This window comes from Triticum aestivum, chromosome 4A, assembly GCF_018294505.1.
Source record: "Triticum aestivum cultivar Chinese Spring chromosome 4A, IWGSC CS RefSeq v2.1, whole genome shotgun sequence".
Taxonomy (NCBI): Eukaryota; Viridiplantae; Streptophyta; class Magnoliopsida; order Poales; family Poaceae; genus Triticum; species Triticum aestivum.
The window spans coordinates 576398311-576421320 of NC_057803.1; the positions used below are offsets into that span (position 1 = coordinate 576398311).

The following is a 23010-nucleotide window of genomic DNA, read 5'->3' on the forward strand; positions in this document are numbered from 1 at the left end:
GTCAGCACACACATGAACACCTGCACCTGTGTCCACCCACCAATCGTTGGGTTGAAACACTGAAAAAACAGTAAATAAATTACCGTACCCAGATGCACCATTCTCATTGTTGCCCACAATCATGTTGACAGACTTGGAGTCCTGTCCTGACTTCTTGTACTTGTTTGGGCACTTGTTGGCCCAATGTTCAACCGAACCACAAGTAAAGCAGCCCTCGTCCTTCTTGTTCTTCTTGAAGGTCTTCTTACCCTTCTTCTTAAAGTCGGTATTGTGTTGGACACCGTTCTTTCCCTTGGGCTTGTGGGAGTTGAAGTTCTTCTGGTTCACCATGTTGGCAACAGAAGTCCCTTCGGCCCCTTTTCCGTGCGAGTCTTTTGCCCTCGAATTCTGCTCAACACTCAGATGGCCAATGACATCCTCCACAGAGAATTCACGCCTCTGATGTTTCAGAGTGGTGGCAAAGTTCCTCCAGGAATTAGGGAGCTTAGCGATTATGCAGCCCGCGACAAACTTGCCCGGTAACTCGCACTTGAGAAGCTCAAGTTCCTTAACAATGCATATTATCTCATGAGCCTGCTCCAATACAGGACGGTTTTCAACCATCTTGTAATCGTGGAACTGCTCTATAATATACATCTCGCTCCCTGCATCGGCGGCCCCGAATTTAGATTCGAGCGCCTCCCACAAGTCCTTGGCGACATGCACATGTAAATATGCGTCGACCAGTTTATCTCCGATCACGCTAAGAACTGCTCCGAGAAACACAACGGTAGCCTCCTTGAACGCCTTCTCCTGTTCAGGAGCAATCGTTCCCGTGGAGACACCGGTGACCCAGAACACGTTCATAGCCGTGAGCCATAACGTGGTCTTAGTCTGCCAACGCTTGAAGTATGTACCGGTAAACTTATCCGGTTTCAGTGCAGCGGCAAAGCCACTTGCCGAGAAATTCCTACACATAATAGGTTTTTGGATTGTTGAGTAAATAGGCAATTTCTCGATTAAATTAATCCATGAGTAAATCACTAGCATGGCATTGACTAAGTTGATGACGTACTGACTCTGATCTAAACATGCACGTACTAAGCAAACAGTAGACAAATCTACACATACTGCTAGTACTGCTAATATGAAAATAATCAGGAGCGGGATAAACGAGTTATACCCTCCAGTAGGCCACGCAGAGGCCGCGGCTTTGGTGGCAGCAGCGGCGTCCTCGGCGACCTTCTTGTCGGCTTCAGCTTTCTCGGCGGCGGCACGGTCGGCGTCGGTGGACATGGTGATGACGAAGGCGACGCGGACGTAGAGGAAGTAGACGATCGGAAGCGAGCAGTCGCGTAATCGCTGCCCAAAAACCTATTCGCCCCTCACCCCGTACAGGAACCAGAAGGGCGTGGTTTCGGAGACCTGCTCTCCCGTCGACCGTGTACGTGGCGGACGGGATGGAGTCACCGGCGGCAGCAGCAGCAAAGGAACGACGGTGGGCGTGCGCGTGAGCAGATGTGATCTGTTCGTGGCGGCTAGGGTTAGGAGACACCGCATACTTATAGGCGCAGCCGCGTGGAGAGACGTGGGCTCGACCCACGTCCGAGTCCGTGACAGCCCACGATCCGACGTCTCAGATCGTGGCCCAGCTGTCAGAAAACTCTCCGTTAGTGACTGGCAAAAATAAGCGCGTAGGTGTGAGCTCGGCTCGGCTCAATCCCGCAACCCGCGGCGCGTCGTGACGAGGCGTGGCGTGGCGAGGCGGGCGGCGGAGGAGGAGTGCGCGAGGGCCTCTTCTCTTCTCAAGCTCCAATAGCATGTAGAAGAGAAACCCTTATAAACCACTCCAACTCTCCTTCCACTTCCGGGGTGGGACTAAACTTCCCACCACACCTAGTGCCATATAACCCACATGGGCCCTTAGAGATTTTTCAGAAATTGCAATATGGGCCTAGAGCCCATCTCAGATTTCAGCAATCCCCCACCAGATCTCGAGGGCCCATTGTGTCCTCTGTTCCAATTGCTGTTTCGATATACCAGTGTTTCAGTAAAGACCTGTTAAGGTTGAACTTCACCTAGAACAAGTGGCTACACTCCTTCACAACTGAACAATGGACTATGCCTTGAATTGTCAGTTTGGCGTAAAGAAGTTTCACTACATGTCTTACTAGTACTAGGCTGCCGAAGGCTGACCCCTCGGGTGGAGCATATAAGTCACACTCCTGGCCTATTCATGAGCTTACTAGAGATCACCCCAATCTCATAGACTGTGACCAGCAGTCGGGCTCATATAGGTGTGTTCCTCCAAAGATCGCTCTGTAGGATAGCATCTTGCTTTTATAAGCTTTGGAACACATTGAGACCGTAGTCATCCTACCATACAGTATCGAGAGTATTGCATCTCCAACGGAGTGGGTTAGTATAGTTACTCTCCTCAGTTCACCACTGGCTTGTTTTCCCAGGTCCTAGTTCACGGGATCTCCGATCATATAGGTTGGGTTACCACCATGGCAACTCATGTGGGTCTCATACCCATCTCCCTCGATGCATTATCTATCACAACACGTGATAGCCCTTTTGTAAAGGGATCTGCCAGATTCTTAGCCGTATGGACATAGTCCAACGCTATCACTCCGGAGTTTCTTAATTTTCTGACAGCTTTTAATCTCATTCTTATGTGTTTGGTGGACTTCATGTTGTCCTTTGAACTCTTCACCTTGGTGATGACAGTCTGATTGTCACAGTTCATAAGGATAGCCGGAACCGGTTTATCAACCAATGGCAAGTCCATCAAAAGATCTCGAAGCCATCTCGCTTCAACACCAGATGTGTCTAATGCCGTTAATTCTGCTTCCATTGTCGATCTCGTTAAGATCGTTTGCTTGCAAGACTTCCAGGAAACAGCGCCACCTCCAAGAGTAAACATATACCCAGTTGTGGCCTTCATCTCATCAGCATCAGAGATCCAATTCGCATCACTATACCCTTCAAGTACCGACGGGTATCCGGTATAGTGAAGTCCATAGTTCATAGTACCTTTCAGATAGCGCATAACTCTCTCAACAGCATGCCAATGTACATCACCCGGTTTGGAAACAAACCGGCTCAGTTTGCTCACAGCAAACGCGATGTCAGGCCTCGTTGCGCTCGCTAGGTACATCAGTGAACCAATGATTTGAGAGTATCTCAATTGATCTTTAGCCATGCCTTTGGACTTTCGAATCAATACGCTAGGATCATATGGTGTTTGAGATGGTGTGCAGTCCGAATATCCAAAACGACTCAACACCTTCTCAACGTAATGGGATTGCAGAAGTGTGATCCCACCCTCATTATCTCTCAGTAGCTTGATGTTCAAGATAACATCAGCCACACCAAGGTCTTTCATCTCAAAGTTCTGAGATAGAAACGATTTGACCTCCTCAATGACTTTGAGGTTTGTTCCGAATATCAGTATGTCATCAACATACAAGCACAGTATAACTCCTTCGCCCCCACCATGGCGATAGTATACACATTTGTCAGCCTCATTAACAACGAAACCAACAGATGTCAGAGTTGTATTAAACTTATCATGCCATTGCTTAGGTGCTTGTTTCAGGCCATATAAAGATTTTATCAACCTACACACCTTTCTTTCCTGACCATCTATCACAAAGCCATCAGGCTGTTGCATGTAGATTTCCTCCTTTAGCTCTCCATTTAGAAAAGCCGTCTTAACATCCATCTGATGGACGAGAAGACCATGTGAGGCCGCCAACGAGAGTAATACTCGAATGGTGGTCAGTCTAGCCACAGGTGAATAAGTATCAAAGAAATCTTCCTCTTCTTGCTGGTCATAGCCCTTGGCCACAAGCCTAGCCTTGTACTTTTCAATCGTACCATCGGGCCTAAGCTTCTTTTTGAACACCCACTTACATCCCAGTGGTTTGCAACCATAGGGACGGTCAGTGATCTCCCATGTCCCGTTAGCCATGATGGAATCCATCTCGCTACGGACCGCATCCTTCCAGTAGTCAGCTTCTGGAGAGGCATACGCTTCTGAAATAGAAGTGGGAGTATCATCCACGAGGTACACGAAGAAATCATCACCAAAGGTCTTTGCAGTCCTTTGTCTCTTGCCCCTACCAAGGGTTTCCTCGTCATCCTCCTCGGGATTTTCATCATGTGTTTGTTCATAATATTCCATAGGGATGGCAGGTTCAGGAGTCTCCTCAGATTCCTGTCTAGAAGTGCTTTGCATATCTCTCATAGGAAAAATATCCTCAAAGAATGTAGCATCCTTAGACTCCATAATTGTACCGATCTTCTGGTCAGGTACCTCAGATTTCACTACTAGAAATCTATAGCCAACGCTGTTCTTAGCGTAGCCCAAATTAATGCAGTCCACGGTCTTATGTCCAAGCTTACGCTTTTTGGGGATCGGCACGTTGACTTTCGCCAAACAGCCCCAAGTGCGCAAGTACGAGAGTGTCGTCCTTCTCTTTGCCCATTTCTCATAGGGAGTGATCTCACTATCCTTTGTCGGAACTTTATTCAGGACATGACATGCCGTCAATATAGCCTCCCCCCACCATGCCTTGGATAAACCCGATGTATCTAACATGGCGTTAACCAAATCAGTTAGAGTACGGTTTTTCCGCTCGGCAACCCCGTTTGACTGGGGTGAATAGGGAGGCGTCCTCTCATGAATAATGCCGTGTTCCGCACAGAAGGAATCAAACTCACTCGAGAAGTACTCTCCACCACGATCTGACCGGACTCGTTTAATTTTCTTTTCAAGTTGATTTTCAACTTCTGCCTTATAGATTTTAAAGTAGTGTAGAGCCTCATCTTTAGTATTTAACAGATACACATAGCAATATCTAGTGGAATCATCTATCAATGTCATGAAGTATCTCTTTCCACCTTTAGTCAACACACCATTCATCTCACAAAGATCAGAATGTATGAGTTCTAATGGTGCCAGGTGTCTCTCCTCCGCGGCCTTATGAGGCTTGCGAGGTTGCTTAGCTTGCACACATGAAAGGCACTTAGAACCTTTGGCTAAAGTGAAACTCGGGATTAAATCCAACTTGGCTAGCCGCGTCATAACACCAAAACTAATGTGACAAAGACGTGAATGCCAAACTTCAGATTCATTAACATTCGAATGAATATGGTTCACGACTTTATTACAAAAATCTGCGAGGGAAAGGCGGAACATCCCTCCGCTCTCATAACCTTTTCCAACAAAGAGTCCATATTTTGTAACAACTAATTTATTAGACTCGAAAACCAACTTAAACCCTTCTCTACATAGAAGGGAGCCACTAACGAGGTTCTTCTTGATGGCGGGGACATGCTGCACGTTCTTCAGCTGCACGATCCTTCCCGAAGTAAACTTCAGATCGACCGTGCCAACACCATGAACAGAAGCACTCGCGCCATTCCCCATCAATACGGACCCGTGACCTGTGACCTGGTAAGAAGTGAACAATGAAATGTCAGCACACACATGAACACCTGCACCTGTGTCCACCCACCAATCGTTGGGTTGAAACACTGAAAAAACAGTAAATAAATTACCGTACCCAGATGCACCATTCTCATTGTTGCCCACAATCATGTTGACAGACTTGGAGTCCTGTCCTGACTTCTTGTACTTGTTTGGGCACTTGTTGGCCCAATGTTCAACCGAACCACAAGTAAAGCAGCCCTCGTCCTTCTTGTTCTTCTTGAAGGTCTTCTTACCCTTCTTCTTAAAGTCGGTATTGTGTTGGACACCGTTCTTTCCCTTGGGCTTGTGGGAGTTGAAGTTCTTCTGGTTCACCATGTTGGCAACAGAAGTCCCTTCGGCCCCTTTTCCGTGCGAGTCTTTTGCCCTCGAATTCTGCTCAACACTCAGATGGCCAATGACATCCTCCACAGAGAATTCACGCCTCTGATGTTTCAGAGTGGTGGCAAAGTTCCTCCAGGAATTAGGGAGCTTAGCGATTATGCAGCCCGCGACAAACTTGCCCGGTAACTCGCACTTGAGAAGCTCAAGTTCCTTAACAATGCATATTATCTCATGAGCCTGCTCCAATACAGGACGGTTTTCAACCATCTTGTAATCGTGGAACTGCTCTATAATATACATCTCGCTCCCTGCATCGGCGGCCCCGAATTTAGATTCGAGCGCCTCCCACAAGTCCTTGGCGACATGCACATGTAAATATGCGTCGACCAGTTTATCTCCGATCACGCTAAGAACTGCTCCGAGAAACACAACGGTAGCCTCCTTGAACGCCTTCTCCTGTTCAGGAGCAATCGTTCCCGTGGAGACACCGGTGACCCAGAACACGTTCATAGCCGTGAGCCATAACGTGGTCTTAGTCTGCCAACGCTTGAAGTATGTACCGGTAAACTTATCCGGTTTCAGTGCAGCGGCAAAGCCACTTGCCGAGAAATTCCTACACATAATAGGTTTTTGGATTGTTGAGTAAATAGGCAATTTCTCGATTAAATTAATCCATGAGTAAATCACTAGCATGGCATTGACTAAGTTGATGACGTACTGACTCTGATCTAAACATGCACGTACTAAGCAAACAGTAGACAAATCTACACATACTGCTAGTACTGCTAATATGAAAATAATCAGGAGCGGGATAAACGAGTTATACCCTCCAGTAGGCCACGCAGAGGCCGCGGCTTTGGTGGCAGCAGCGGCGTCCTCGGCGACCTTCTTGTCGGCTTCAGCTTTCTCGGCGGCGGCACGGTCGGCGTCGGTGGACATGGTGATGACGAAGGCGACGCGGACGTAGAGGAAGTAGACGATCGGAAGCGAGCAGTCGCGTAATCGCTGCCCAAAAACCTATTCGCCCCTCACCCCGTACAGGAACCAGAAGGGCGTGGTTTCGGAGACCTGCTCTCCCGTCGACCGTGTACGTGGCGGACGGGATGGAGTCACCGGCGGCAGCAGCAGCAAAGGAACGACGGTGGGCGTGCGCGTGAGCAGATGTGATCTGTTCGTGGCGGCTAGGGTTAGGAGACACCGCATACTTATAGGCGCAGCCGCGTGGAGAGACGTGGGCTCGACCCACGTCCGAGTCCGTGACAGCCCACGATCCGACGTCTCAGATCGTGGCCCAGCTGTCAGAAAACTCTCCGTTAGTGACTGGCAAAAATAAGCGCGTAGGTGTGAGCTCGGCTCGGCTCAATCCCGCAACCCGCGGCGCGTCGTGCGAGGCGTGGCGTGGCGAGGCGGGCGGCGGAGGAGGAGTGCGCGAGGGCCTCTTCTCTTCTCAAGCTCCAATAGCATGTAGAAGAAAAACCCTTATAAACCACTCCAACTCTCCTTCCACTTCCGGGGTGGGACTAAACTTTCCACTACACCTAGTGCCATATAACCCACATGGGCCCTTAGAGATTTTTCAGAAATTGCAATATGGGCCTAGAGCCCATCTCAGATTTCAGCAAAAATTCCCCCTTCATTGGCCCGGGCCTGGTGGCTTAGACAACCACTTCATCCGAAGGGCATAAGGCATGTTTGCAACTACTCGGCTCTATCAAAAACAGCTTCAATCAAATCCAGTTTGAAGCAGTTTCATAGGGAGTTACGGCTCCACAAAGAGCAGTTTATCATGTTTGGCTTCCAAGTAGGTTCAACTTTAAGAATGGAAAAATTTGATGGACCCCCCAACTCTAGTTTTTAGAGTTTTTGGAGCGCACGTTGAAGAGCTTCACAAGAAATAGAGAGATGTACCCCATATTCTACTTTTTGTGTGGAGAGGCATATTGTGAAGTTACCGACTTTGGTTTATATTTTCTAAAGTAGAGCTGAATTTTAAGGAGTGGAGTGGTCCCAAAAAAAAACTAAGTATCATTTCATAACTAACCTAGGCCGGGGTAACTAAACAACTAACTAACGAACTAACCATTGTATAATATTTTTTTAAACAAATTCATGAACATTTTTTCGAGACACATGATTTTTTTTAAATGTCACATATATATTTTTGAATGGTACGAACCAATTTTTAAAAATTACACAAACATCTGTTTTACATTGAATAAACATTCTGTAAAATCCCTGGAACATATTTTGTGAAATGCGTGAGTATTTGTTAAATGTCAAGAAATGTTTTTTGATGGTACAAAATATTTTTAAAATGGTACCCAAATTTATTTTACATTGTAAAAACATTTTAAAAAATTGACACGAACATATTTTAACGCATCCACATTTTAAAAAAGTGTCATGATCATATTTTTTTTGAAGGGTATGAAACATTCTTTAAAACTAGTAGAATAATTCTTTACATCATCGCCAACGTCTCCTGATAATGTCTGATGACTTCCTGGCCCCATAATGACTCCATACTCTAGTAACTTTTACAAATAAAGTAGAAACATAGACGTAGTTCATATATACGTACATACATTCATCCTTATGTATGTATGCATGCACACCCTATCTTACAAGTACCTCTGAGAGTCTGGGCCGACAGATCTTGCGAATGATGATGTCAGGATTGATGCCTTGCTATCGACAGGAATGCCGCCTCCCACTGGAAGAGTACTTCATTATGAGACATGCATGTGACAAATCTGCGGTTTGATGATCGTGGGCTGGGGATACAACCACCAACTAATCTTTTATAAATATTGGCCGACTCGGGGGTCGTTGGATCCACCGCCCAATAGTCATCCGATCCGTGCCTGTTAGTTTGACGGGTGTTTGCAACATGAGCATGTGCTCGGAGATTTGCAAAACGAGTGCTTTGCAACATTACCACATTGTGCTTGGAGGTTTGCAACCAGGCCTTTGCAATAAGAGTCATGTTGCCTCCCAAAACATACTCATCGCTGCCGCCCCGAGCTGCCCCCAGTTGTACTAGACCTTTTACAACACGAGCGATGTTGGCACCGCAACATACCTGCCGTTGCAAACACTCGTCACTAAACCAACTTCGCCGCTGATGTGGTGATGTTGTTGCGCAATGTCGTTGCCCCCCAAATAGTTTCACTGGCAGTGTTGCATCACTGCATGCAACACCATCCGACGCGTCCACGTGCATGACACCGATGATCGTCCCTTAGCATGCGAGAAGGGAGGAAGAGAAAAAAATAGGTTTGTGGTCGGATCTGAGACAGAGTTGGCGTGTCCGAGCTCCACAAACCTTCCCTACGTTAGGTTCTGGTTTGTGATAAAGAACACTTTGTGAGAGGTGGCCGCAGAGGTGACTAGGAAACCCTAGCCGCCATCGTCTTCTCTTCCTCTCGCCGCTACCTGGGCATGACATAGGGCAAAGCCTACGCGCCGCCACCACGCCGTTGGTCGCAGCTGGGAGATTCTGTTCGGGGACAACCCATTGTGGGGGATTGAGGGTTCATGTGAGACGACGAAGGAGATCCGTGTGCAAGTGATTTGCATGAGACAATTCTCGACGGCAACGCTGCTAAAATCGGCCTTGATCGGCGAGATCCAACCCGACGATCTTCAACGGCGGCCCAGCTTGGCTAGTTCATCAGAGAAGAGGGCGTTGGCGCATGGGTTCGGATGCCGGCGAGCTCGACATCATACTCGGACATGTCGTGCAACGACATGGGTGCTTTTTTAGGTTTTCTTTAGGGGTGGCGAGGCGATGATGCTTTCCCAGTGTAGGAATAATGTTCTCACTGCCTTCTCTCCATTAAGTTGGTATGCTTATCGCCGGCGAAGGGCGTGCGGAGCCGTATCTCCGGTAGGTCTTCTCGGATCCGGTCGGTTTTCGTTTTCGGTGGAGCCGCCTAGATTCAGCCGGCTTTCGTGGCCTTCGGAATTTCTACAGGCCCTTATAGTCGTTTTCTTCTCCGGGGCAACGATTTGCTTCGCAGATTACGCCCGTCGGCGTCTCTTACTCTACATTGACGACTTCTCGTCTGCTGCCTCCACAAGCTCCTAGGTTTATAAAATGTTTGCTCCACCGTGGCGGAGGCCCAGAGGCGACATCAAGCTATACTAATGGTGTGCGCCAGTGGATGCAGAAGGAAGAAGACTTCAACACTTTCCAAGAATTTAATTATAATTTTATCTTTGTATATGGATGTGTTTGTAAGAACCTGTGATACTTAATTATGGTCTTAGGCATTTTTGCAAAAGAAGGTTTTGGCTTATGGGCGTCCGGACCACTGCGGGATGACTTCGTTGGATGGCAAAACATGTGCCAAGCTGGTCCGAACATTTATAGATGATTTGATGACTCCCGTTGGAGTTGCCCAAGTATTTTTTTTCATGGTGATAGATGTCTCAACAAAACTGAAAAATAGTAAAAAAATTAGCCTTTGCACAAAAAAACATCAACCAAGAGAAAACGTTAGAATTAAGGCCGAAAAAAACTCTGAGCTTGACACAAATGCTCGTCACATGCTTCTCGCACCAACATAACAGCCATCAAAGGACAAAATGGCCGATCACCTCCTCCTCGAGCTCGACGTGGCTCCATTGATGATATGCAACTTTGCGGGCCTCAAGGTGGTTGACCAAAGGGATAACACCCCAGACACACCATAAAACTCCAGATCTGGCACCCCCGCACGACTAAAAAGTAGACGAAGGAAACCATACCTACCATCCACGAACCATAAACCTAGCACACGATCTGCCATCTTCCAGATGCCGCCAATGTAGATCACAATTTGCATTCCCTTCTGGACTACCTCCAAAGCTCCACATCGACGCTGGAGCAAACACCGTCGCAACGGCGGAGCCCGATAGGGATGGCACCCACAGGGTATGTGTACGGGTAGAGCCACCCCATATCCTTACCTGTCTATCCTGAGCTTACCCATTACCCTTACCCATACCCGCTAGCGGGTAATTTTTTTTCCATACCCGCTACCCGACAGGGTAGAAGGGTACCCGTGGATAAAATTACCCATATTTGTAAAACATCAGTTTAACAACTCATAGTCATAAACAGGAACATATAAGCATAATTACAACAATAGATTATGACATCACATTCTTACAAACAACAACACATCATAAACAACAAGACATTTAATAAACAACATCACTCTTTCGCGTAAATAACAATACATCAAAACAACATCACATAGTCATACATTTTGAGTTCATAAATTCATGACAAAGTGTAGGCTGTACAATTGAGTTCACGTAGATTTATATGGGTACATGGGTATGCGGGTATGGGTTATATGATCCCACATCGTACCCGCTCTATCCGATGGGCTTCAAATTTCCATATTTATATACCTATGGGTAACTTTTAGTTTCACACCCTTACCCTAATAGGGTTTTTTACCCGCAGGGTATGTGGATAAATGGGTCCCATTGCCATCCCTAGAGCCCGAGGAAACACGTCCATCACGAAAATGCCGTCGCCGCCACACCATCCTTATTTAAACAAGACTGGTTTCCAAATTCATCCCCAACCATAGGACGATCACCTTGTCATAGTAGAATTTGAAGACTCTTTAGTCAGCGCCGACATCGCAGCCGCCGAAGCCAAGACAACAACTCAAAACCTAAGCTACTTAAAGCCTAAAACGAGGAGCCATTGGAGGACGGCGACTGAAGGAAGCGCTCCTAGGGACCGTTTTCTTTCTTCCCCTCGAAGAAAAAAAAGTATGTGTATAGTTGCCCCAAGTATGTACTCCCTCCGTTTCTAAAAAATATAAGTCTTTTTAAAGATTTCAAATGGACTACAACATACGGATGCATAAACAGTGGCGGAGCTAGCTCCCGGCGACCTGGGGCAGCTGCCCGGGCTGCTCCAACCATTCTTCACTAAATAATACAAAGAAACCTTGATTAACATTACTAATCACTTGGAAAAATGTTGGGCAACGCCGCAGTGTAAAAACATATTTTAGAGTGTAGATTCACTTGTTTTACTTCGCATGAAGTCTCTTGTTGAAATCTCTACAACGACTTATACTTCCCCCATCCTAAAATTCTTGTCTTATATTCGTCTAGATGTAGATGTATCATGATACATCCGTGTCTAGACGGAGGGAGTATTTGGGAATGGAGGGATTACTAGTTTTTTTTTTGCGGGAAGGAGGGATTACTAGTTTACCAAAAATAAAAAGAGTAAGTCTACTTGTAGAAAATACGACGGATACACGTATACGCTCGTATACTCCCGTCCTCTACCTCGACTCCCTCTGCCAACGGGCCAACGTCCTACTCCGATCTCTCGCCTGTCCGATTCGACCCCCACCTTTTCCTCCTCCCCCACGACGACCGCCGGGGCCGCCTCGCGCCGCGTCGAGGTGAAGGGCCCGCCCGATCGCGCCGGCCATGGTGCACAGCGCGTATGACGCCGTCGAGCTGGTCTCCGGCGTGCCCGGCCGCATCGAGGCCGTTGCCTCCCACGCCGGGAAGCTCCTCGTCGCGGCCTCCGACTGCTCGCTCCGCATCTACTCCGCGCCGCCCCCCGCCGACGGCGGCGAGATCCGGAGGGACGGGCCCTATGCGCTCGAGCGCCAGGAGCAGCGCCTGTGGCGCCGCGCGCCCTCCGCGATGGAGGCCAGCGCCAGCCGCGACCTCCTGCTCTCGCTCTCCGAGTGGGTCGCCCTCCACCGCCTCCCGGGGCTCGAGACCGTCGCCGTCGTCTCCAAGACCAAGGGCGCCAACGTCTTCGCCTGGGACGACCGCCGGGGCCTGCTTGCCGCCGGCCGCCAGAAGCGCCTAACCGTCTTCCGCCTCGACAGTGAGAATTCTGTGGTCTGCTTTGGATATATCTGAGCATATGTTTTTCCATTGCCGTAGCTTGATCATCTGATCGATTGGGGTCTCGGTGGAGCTGAAAATAAATAACCCGTTGTTACTTGTTAGTCTCAATTCGGAGAATCACAACTTTGGGGTGGATTGCGAATTGGTGTTCAGAGTTGGTAACTGCAAAATCATTGGTACTGGAATTTAGATCACAAGCTCAGGTCCCAAAATTTGGGCCCTTGACTGGACATATCAGTAAAGGATATTAGCTTTTGCAAATCTGGAGGATAAGAACTACCACCCAAATACTGAATATTTCTGCGAAGTACATTGTGGTTTTAGCAAAGCAATGTCATTTTATGAAGATCATGAGAATCTAGTAAAGCCTAGAAGTAACTATTGCCGAGTAACCATTAAGAACCATCTATTCTAAACATGAGATTCGTGCAAGTATATAAGGGATGGGAAGATCTCGATCGGATGTGTATCAATGTCGATTGAGAAATAACTATTTCTAAGCCAACTGCGCTATAGACATTTCCAGGAATTTCCATGGTAGGAAATGCACATCTTTTATGGTCTTTAGTTTAGTTAAAGCGGGAAGCCTTCAGTGAAGAGCTTAAAACCTTTGATTGATCTGTTGATATATTACTCAGGGGAATCTCCATTGTAGGAAACACACATCTTTTATGTTCTCTAGTTTTCCATGATAAATACATTATAATATCTGAATTAGGGAAGCTCTGATAAATTGTTTTTAGCAGATTAGTTAGTATGCTATGAAGTTGTATCTCCTTAACCCGAAGGACTGTATTCCTTTCGAACTTTATGTTATAATCTTGAGAAAACAAAATGTATGTTCCATCAATTCTTTTTCTATTTTTTAATGTTTGTAATTTTTCATTGGCAAGGGGAAATTTGCAAATGTGACCGTTTGGAATTCAGAAAAGCTTATAAAGTACCAGTATACCTTTGTTTGTTGAGATTGGCAAAAGGAAAAATTATTATGTGTAAATAAGCTTCATAGTGTTGTAAGAGCAGTGTAGAGAAGACTAACTGTATTTAGCCGCATCTAGTACCTTATGTAAGAATTGAGGCCTGATGTGCCTTAAAATGTTAATTTCGTATGGTGCATGTTTGATAGATTTGTGTAAGCTTGTACTGTAAAATAAAGGAATCTGGAAAGATGGCAAATGTTTAAAATGTTCAAATGATCTTGTTGTGAACAGGCAAAGAAATTTAATTTCTGTTTGTCAGGTGGGCGAGAATTTGTCGAGGTGAAGGAATTTAGTGTCCCTGATATTGTGAAATCAATGGCCTGGTGTGGTGACAACATATGCCTTGGGATCAGGAGGGACTATATGATCATAAATAGCATGACTGGGGCATTAACTGAAGTGTTTTCTTCTGGGAGGATTGCTCCTCCTTTAGTTGTGCCTCTTCCTACCGGGGAGCTCCTCCTTGGAAAGGTATAGTACTTCTTTTCGCGATCCTACTAGTTTCTAATTGATTTTCCATCTCATGATATTGTTTGGCAGATCGATGATAGCATTTTGTGGTGTTTTTTGGTTCCAAATGACTAGATGACAACGTGACATGCTTTACAAGAAGAATGTGGCAGCTTTTCTAAACACCGGAATTTATTCTGTTGTCTTCGCATTGATTCCTAATCAATAGCTAAGCTGAATGCCTTCTTTCAGTCGAATTGCATCACAATTTGAGGATAAGGGAATCTTGTCTTGTGAAATATTGAAGATGTTGTACCACAATTGATGTGAAAACCTTTAGCTTAGATGCATTATAATAACACTTGGGGTACCAGTTAGAATACTTTCAAACTTTGCCATTTAGCTATCAGAAGGGACCGGCTTGATTCAGATTCTCAAGCACGCTGATGTGCCATGAAAGTTTTCTGTAGAACAGATGTGAGGTCGAGGTCAGCGAGATTCAAACACGTATGAAGTGTCTCATTTATCTTTTTTGCTTTGTTCACTTATTCCAGGACAACATCGGTGTATTTGTTGATCAAAACGGGAAACTTATTCAAGACGGTCGGATAATTTGGTCGGACACTCCTGCCTCTGTTGTTATACATAAGCCGTATGCTGTGGCACGTCTGCCACGACATGTTGAGGTAAGTTGTTTTGTTTTGTGTATTGGGTTGTAAAGAGAATATCAAAGTCGTAAGTTTCATTAGCGCACCTAACCTACTGAGTATTGTTTCAGATACGGTCTCTTAGAGCTCCCAGCGCATTGGTTCAGACAGTTGTCCTCCGTGATGTTCAAAAGCTTGTTCAAACTGACAACTATATACTTGCTTCGCTGTCCAACTCAGTCTATGGTTTGCTGCCTGTTCCTATTGGTGCTCAGGTATGGTGCATTTACTTTATTAATGTTGGTCAGCGCACCGATATCAATATTTACATAGTTTTCGTTTTAGCTATCACAAGTCACGGCGCTGCTGTTTCATGCTAGGTTCCGCCTCCGGTATTGGCTGAATATGGTCTGAGAAACCTCGATATTTTAATGGTCATTGCATAATTGTAAATACGCAGCAGAAAAAAGCAAAATTAAATAATTTGACCTAATATTCTCTCTTTAAAAAAAATGATCAACTGAATTGTATATTGTGCTGTAGGCAAGGATCTTTGTTTCATATCCTTTTTATGTCACCAGTTCCATTGCAAATTCTTCCCAATAGTTAATGCCTTTTGCTTTTTTACTGGAGTGTTAATTTGATGAAACTCGCAAGTTAACAAGAAATGATCTGTCTTATAACTTTGGAAGTTGTTTGTAAGGATTTATTCTTAGTTCCTTACACGTATATCTTTTGGTATACAGATAGTGCAATTGACCGCCTCTGGAGAATTTGAGGACGCGCTGGCATTGTGTAAGTTACTTCCACCTGAGGATTCAAACCTACGAGCTGCAAAAGAAAGCTCAATACACATGAGGTATGTCCAGATTGCCTGATCAGATGGCCACGATAGTATTCATTTTGCTCTGTCCATAGTCAGTTGATAGTATGCTTATGTCATTGCATGACATGATTGGGTAGATGCTGTTCCACTTTAGTCAAGCTATTTCAAGCACTGGAGCACAACTCTCTGTTTTTGTGTTGAATCTGTCATCAGGAAATCAAATTCAAGGAAAAGAAAACCATTATATGTCACCAGAACTCCGGGTTATTTCCACGCCCACCTCATTTTCAGATTCCGTTCTCATTATGCCATCGCCATAATAGCTAGCACGCATTGAGCTTGCCCATCAACATGCCCTCCTTTTTTCTCAAATTCCCAGAATGCCTCATGGCCTGTTTTATATCCCTGCTCTCCCCTGCCCTCTCTTTTTCTCCACTTCCCATGCCCTTCTCTCCATGATACTATTCAGTTCAGATTTGAATTTTGTACTACTCACATCATGATTTGTCCTTTTTATGAAGTTATTATTTGGATCTGAAATTTTGTCGCATGGTAGATGTGTATTATCTCTAAGCCATATACATTCGTTCAGAAATTTTCATGACCTTTGGACATGTTTTCTGATGACTTAATGCACTAGTACACCTCAAGGGTGCTAGTGCATTCTACATGCTCCCAAGGAATGGGGGCATATTAGTGGCGCCGAGAGTTATTCAGTGCCAGATACAGTTGTTTCACATACAGTTGTTCCCATACAATCCATATACTATCCTAACTATGTTATTATCACTAAGACTTGTATGTGGCAATTCATATACAGTCTGCAAACAACATATAAATTATGGATGGAAAAGGTTGTTGGCATTTGGTAATTTATCATTTCAATAAAATATTATGCCAAGACTTGATGTACTCTTGTACACCAGGATTACTAAACTTGCTTATTATTTTGCTTTTGATGACTAGTAAGCTGCACTTGGCAATGCACAACATGCTGAACATTTGGACTTTCACTTGCTTTGAAACAGGTTGTAGTTAAAATTTAGTTTACAGCAAATGTAAGGTTTCTTACCTCAAAAGGATCATCTGAAAGCTTTCTAGAAAAATAAACTCTCAAATTTTACCACTGATGGGTGATGGTTAATGGCTATGGATGTTCACATGTACCCCTTTTTGAAGGCTGTAATCAATCAAATATACAATGGTAGATTTGTATTAGATGCTGTTTTAGTTTACAATGTGAACAGTCTCGTTTCATTTCTTCCAAGTAATTTTCATGTTTTCTTATAATAACACAATTTGGCCCCTTGCGTATAACTAACCAACGTCTTTCCTTTTTATTTCATGAATCAGATATGGGCACTTCTTATTTGATAATGGGATCTATGAGGAAGCAATGGAACAGTTTTCGGATGCACATGTGGATATTACTTATGTGTTATCTCTATACCCATACCTTGTTCTACCTCAAACACACATTATAGGTGAACATGACAAGCTTCAAGACCTTCAAGAATTAGCAAGAGAATCTTCTGATGCGACAGATGAAATGGAAGCATACTCTTTGCAACTTCATGATTCTGATGATAAATCTCCATTGGAGAACAAGAAAATGAGTCATAATGCTCTAATAGCCCTTGTGAAGTACTTGCAGAAGAAAAGAAATGGTATAATTGATAGAGCGACATCTGAAGTAACTGAGGAGGTCGTCTCTGGAGCTGTGCACCATAGCTTAAACTTATCTGAGCCATATAAGGCAAAGAAGCCAAATAAGGTAACTACTGTTTCAAATGTCTGGCTTTCTTGTTGAGAACATTGTAATTAGTTGTGATGTGGAATTATTGCGTGAAGCAGGAACTAGTATAGCGTAAGTAAATCAGGCACTAATTTGACCGAAATATTGCAAAGTCAAACTAATAGGTGCAATCTGGTGTTACTCCGAGTCTTTGAAAAGGCTGCATATCATACCTGTTATTATGAATCCTAGTTTGATTTGAGGATATCCACTCCTTTTCTTGATACTGCCGCTTCCTTTCCTAGAGATTAAACATTCTAGGATCCCTGGACAGTAAAATGATTTTTTTTAGTAAGATAGGCTGAGAGCTTCATTCATTTTGCATCTGGAGGTTGATTTATCAATTTTTGTGTATCTCCAAGGTCAGTAGAAAAAATCCGGAAGAAAGAAGACACATGTTTATGCTTCTGTTTTTCCTGGAATTTGTTAAACGAAACCCAAATATGTAGACTAAAGTGTCTGAGATTTCATAAGAATTCGAACTTCCTGTCTATGTTCATGATACTCTCATCCCTGTAAACATGAGGTAAATGCAATTCCCTGGAGTGAGAGGAACCTTCTGGCATAAAAAATAAAAAATAAATTGGTTTTAATTCGTCAGGACACCGTCCTATCCAAAGTTCTTGCCCTTTATGTTTGCGAGTGTGCATGGTGTCTATTGTACATAATGTAAAGTTGAGAATTTGTTTGTTAATATCTATAAAGAAAAGGTGATTCATTGTGATTCTACATCTTTTTATTGTCAGAAACGGCCCCAAACACATAGAAGCTCTGTTGCAAGAGAAATGGCGAATGTGCTGGACACATCTCTTCTTCAAGCTCTTGTTCTTACAAGACAGTCACCAGGAGCTATAGAGTTATTGAAAGGACTCAATTATTGTGATTTGAAGATATGTGAGGAGTTTCTGAAGGAAAAGAGCGATTATATGGTATTACTTGAGCTCTACAGAAGCAATGACATGCACCGTGAAGCTCTCCAGTTACTCAATCGGTTGGTTGAAGAATCGAAGTCTGCGATGGCTAATGCTGATTTTAGTAAAAAGTTTAACCCACAAATGATCATTGAGTATCTCAGGGTATTGTTTTTTCTCCTCTGTCATCATATGACAGATACTGTTATTCACTTTGTCACCTGTACATTTACACAAAACAATGAAAACCAACCAGTTGCTGTTGGTTTCATGGTGTTTTATTTGTCCTAAAATCAACTCTGTAAAAGTTTGACAAGAACATGTCTTAATGTACACTTATTTAATAAATGTGGAAGCATCATCAGAATATTAAATCTCAAGGTGTGTTTCATGGTTTTCAGGATTGCATTTCTGTGCATATATATCTGTGTATTTAAATATTATTGCATCATGACTTCTGGATTATCAGTCCTAGTGTATATATGCTTGCTCATTTGACGTGGCGGTGGGATCATATTGAATGTGTTTCTTGCTGGTATTAGTTGGCTTCCTGGAATCGCTGGTTGACATTAGAGAAACTTGTTGCAGCCATAATATTTTCAGCTGTATTGTTTGGTGTGTGTTTCAGGTTATTATTTGGACTTTGTCCTTCATATTATGGACTTAGTCCGCTTGTCACATTCTTCTGGTTTTCTACAGCTGATCTGAGATGCTGTGCTCTTTTGTGCAGCCCCTTTGTAGATCTGACCCAATGCTGGTTTTGGAGTCTTCTTTGTATGTTCTTGAACGCAACCCGTCAGACACTATTGAGCTCTTTTTGTCTGAAAATGTTCCAGCAGATTTGGTAAATTCATATCTGAAACAGCATGCTCCAAATTTGCAGTCAACTTACTTAGAGCTAATGCTTTCAATGAGTGAAACCGGGATCAATCCTAATCTACAAAATGAGCTGGTACGTATCTTTGTCTTGTCACATTGTTAGTATGTGAAAATTTGTTCTATGTTGTTTAGACGATCTTAGTTCCATAAGCTGTTCTTACGAAGTTTGCGATAAGTGGATTTCTTCTACTGATAATCAAACTTTCTGTCCTGAAGGTGCAACTTTACCTTTCTGAAGTTCTTGACTGGTACAAGATTCTGAAGGATGAAGGAAATTGGACTGATAAAACATATTCCCCAACGCGGAACAAGTTGATATCTACATTAGAGAGTAATTCAGGTTACAATACGGACACACTTCTTAAACGCCTTCCGCAGGATGCTCTTTTTGAAGAGCGTGCTATCATGTACGGGAAAATGAATCAACACCTCCGTGCATTATCTCTCTTTGTTCATAAGGTACTCACTGCTCTTTGATGTGCTTCTGGTATCCAGCTGATATAATTTTTTAATGGATAGGGGTGACTTTGAACTTTCAAAATAACTTGTGCACTACGTTGCAGCTCCATATGCCAGAGCGTGCAGTTGCATACTGTGACCGTGTTTATGAGGAAGGAGCGCAGCAGCCTTCCAAGTCCAATATTTATTTTAATCTTCTGCAAATTTATCTAAACCCGAAAAAAGCTGAAAAAGAGATCGAGCAGAAAATTATTCCAATGGCATCACAGTACCCTGGAATTCAGAGGGTTAACTCTACTAATAAGCTCAGAGGAGGGCGTATGGGTAGAAAGGTTGTTGAGATTGAAGGGGCTGAAGACACACGCTTTAGCCCTAGTGGACCAGATAGTGGCCGAAGTGATGGTGATGGAGATGATGTTAGCGACGGAGGCCCTATAATGTTGAATGAAGCACTTGAATTGTTAAGCCAACGGTGGGACAGAATAAATGGTGCTCAGGCTCTTCGGTTGTTACCAAGAGACACAAAACTGCAGGTGAATATTTTATGTGTTCGAAAGATATCATATTTCATCTGCCCTAGGTTTACAGAAGTCCACATCGACCATCCTATTGAGGCATTGTGTTTAAAAAGCAACAGAAATGTATGAGCGTTCATGTTAATGTAGTATTCTCTTTTTGTTTGCTTACATGACATATCTCTGTTAGCTGGTGCGATTTATTTTTGTTTAGGCTGTTACAAGATACGCAAATTTGCCCCCCTTAAAAGACAACAATTATGCAGCTTGTGAGATTATTATTTTCTAAAATTCGTTGCTTCAGCTGTTTAGTTTCATCTTTGAGTATGTCCAGTTGCTAAAGCTTCTGAAAAGCCTAATAAGTCTGGTGTGAATGCTTTCAGGATCTGGTGTCATTTCTCGAACCACTATTGCGGAACTCTAGTGAACATCGGCGCAATTATATGGTTATCAAAAACTTGATTCTCCGGGCAAACTTGCAGGTTAGCTTGATGTCATGTTCTCTTGTAGCTGTGTTCCTGGGGTTGTCCTTGGAGAATGCCAGTATGTTTCTTATTATAACTGGTAGTGTTTCTCTTCACTGGGAAAGAGTAAGGGAACCCTCTAATGTACTATTATTTTGTGTATATAAAAACTGTTACATATGTACGTCAAACACGGGTAAACCACTAGTGACTGTTGAGCAAAGAAGAAAGATATGACAGTTACAATCTAAGAAGCCAGTCCTGACTCCTAAAGGGGCCGACGATGGATAGGCTTCACTCGGTGATGAATAAATTCAGTTTCCCTTTAAAAGGCACCTTCTAACGAAAGACAGGTGGGTCTTGATTTTGGAAAACGAAACCGTTTTGTCTCTTTCTAAATGTGCTACATTACCGCTATGGCTTTCTCCAGGAAACAGGGCTCTCTAAAGCCACCTTTAGCATGCTGCAGCATCAAAGGGAAAGTGCGTAAGGGATCCCAGCATTGCTTAGCAAACATTGAAAAGATGAACAATGATCTTCCAGTATTCCTTGGGAGCACAGAACCTTTGGACCCAAATCAAAATGCATCCCATGAAAATAAGGCAGGCAAAAACTTTGAACTTAGGAGTAGTCTTACTCTTTCATAACCAGTGGAATTGCGGCTGAACCACACTTGGGCAAACAAGAACTTGATAGTATTTAACTAGTGGTCTTGGGCCTTTAGCATCTCCTGGTCTTAAACAATTTAATGATGTATGTAATCATCTTGCATACTGCCATAGTGCTGATAAATATGCTGTCTCATCATGCATGCCATAGTCATATTACATGCCTAGCTAATAGTTAGGCTGTGAGTTTTTTTCTATCAAATAGATTTGCTGTATAGTGGAATTTATGAACTTCTGTTCTATTTTTTAAATCTGTATATCAGGTAAAGGAGGACCTGTACAAACGACGCCAAGCTGTTGTGAAGATTGATGGAGATAGCATGTGTTCTCTTTGTCATAAGCGCATTGCAAACAGTGCTTTTGCAATTTATCCAAATGGACAGACATTGGTGCATTTTGTGTGCTTTAGAGAATCGCAACAGATCAAGGCTGTTAGAGGCGCAAACTCTGTGAAACGTAGATGATGTGAACATACTCCAGGTATAGATTTGAACTCCATATTCATATATTGCTGTGAAGCCTTAGGTATTATGGTGGACTACATACAGCCGTTTGTTCAGCCTATTATGGCAGACTAGAATAAAGCAAGAGTGTGTGCTAACTAGATTTCACTTTTCGTATATGTATTTTGACAGGCCAGATGTCAAGTTTGAACATCGGGGGAGAATTGGCCAATAACTGCAATTTTTCTGGATCATGCTTGGAAAAAGTTGTGTTGAAGCCCTGATCCAACCCGAGCCATCAACCCATGGCTTTGCCTGTAAGCATTGCTTCATGGGTGAATCTCTTGCCCCCGCTTTGTCGCATCAAGTTTTCATCGATGCCGTCTTGTGGAAATCCTTTTTGTTGATCTTTACTGGATCCTAGTGGATTGCTTCGGAAAGTTTTTAGCGGACTCTCTTCAGAGCCTTGTATTTAGCGCATGTCCACGCTCGCTTGTTCGTTTTAAGTCCAGAAAGCTTACAGAGTTGAGTGGATGTGTTAACGTATAGTGTTCCTGTCTGTTCAAGCCTGTTGTAAATGTGGAGGCGGTGATATCTTGTTGTTTGTTGTACCAATCATAAGAGTAAATATTGAGATTCGTATTTTCCCAAATATCGAGCAGACTTTGTATATCTACTACATCACTTTTTGTGTAAAGTACGGGAGAGCTACGCATTTGCGAGGAAGGGTGTGTTTGGTTTGTGCCCAAGTTTGCCCTACCAGAAATTTGGTGGTTGAGGTTTAGCTTGGCAAACATTGGCTAGGAAAATGACTAGAGTTGCCAATGAACCATTTGCATGCCAAGCAATTGCAAACATGGACCAACCAATATTTTTGACCATGACAAAAGGAAAAAGGTATCACCAGCCCACCAGGGTTCCTTGTTGCTCGGATTTATTGTGGATTTATTTCAGGAATTTCGGTGATGCGTCTTTAGTGGGAGGAGACGTTCCTGTCGACTACGAGGCGCCTACGGTGACTTCGTAAAATCTTAAAATGATATACCGACTCAGTCTCTCGGAGGTGCTCATAAGGATATGGTGTGCGTGTGTGCATTCATAGGGGTGAGGGTTTGCATGTATATATGAGCGCTTGCGTTTGTATTGTGTTCAAAAAGAAAAAGAAAAAAGGTAGGGTAGACTTTGGTGACAATCCTAATAGGATCGGTGTCAGAAAGATGCGCCGACTTGTTAATTATCTTTGTTCTAGAATACGGGAGGGGGCACCTTATATGTCAAACCA

General features: G+C 43.8%; 1 protein-coding gene across 1 annotated transcript; it reads left to right on the forward strand.

The window, feature by feature from the left end:
- Positions 1-12127: 12127 nt before the first annotated feature.
- LOC123087090 (vacuolar sorting protein 39) lies at positions 12128-22380 on the forward strand. The gene is made up of 13 exons (XM_044508992.1): positions 12128-12668; positions 13931-14142; positions 14676-14807; positions 14900-15043; positions 15515-15627; positions 16948-17368; positions 18136-18465; positions 19031-19252; positions 19396-19638; positions 19743-20171; positions 20537-20635; positions 21549-21765; positions 21921-22380. Exons 1-12 carry the CDS (start codon positions 12257-12259, stop codon positions 21747-21749), a joined length of 2958 nt encoding a protein of 985 aa, XP_044364927.1. The 5' UTR covers positions 12128-12256; the 3' UTR covers positions 21750-21765; positions 21921-22380.
- Positions 22381-23010: the final 630 nt, after the last annotated feature.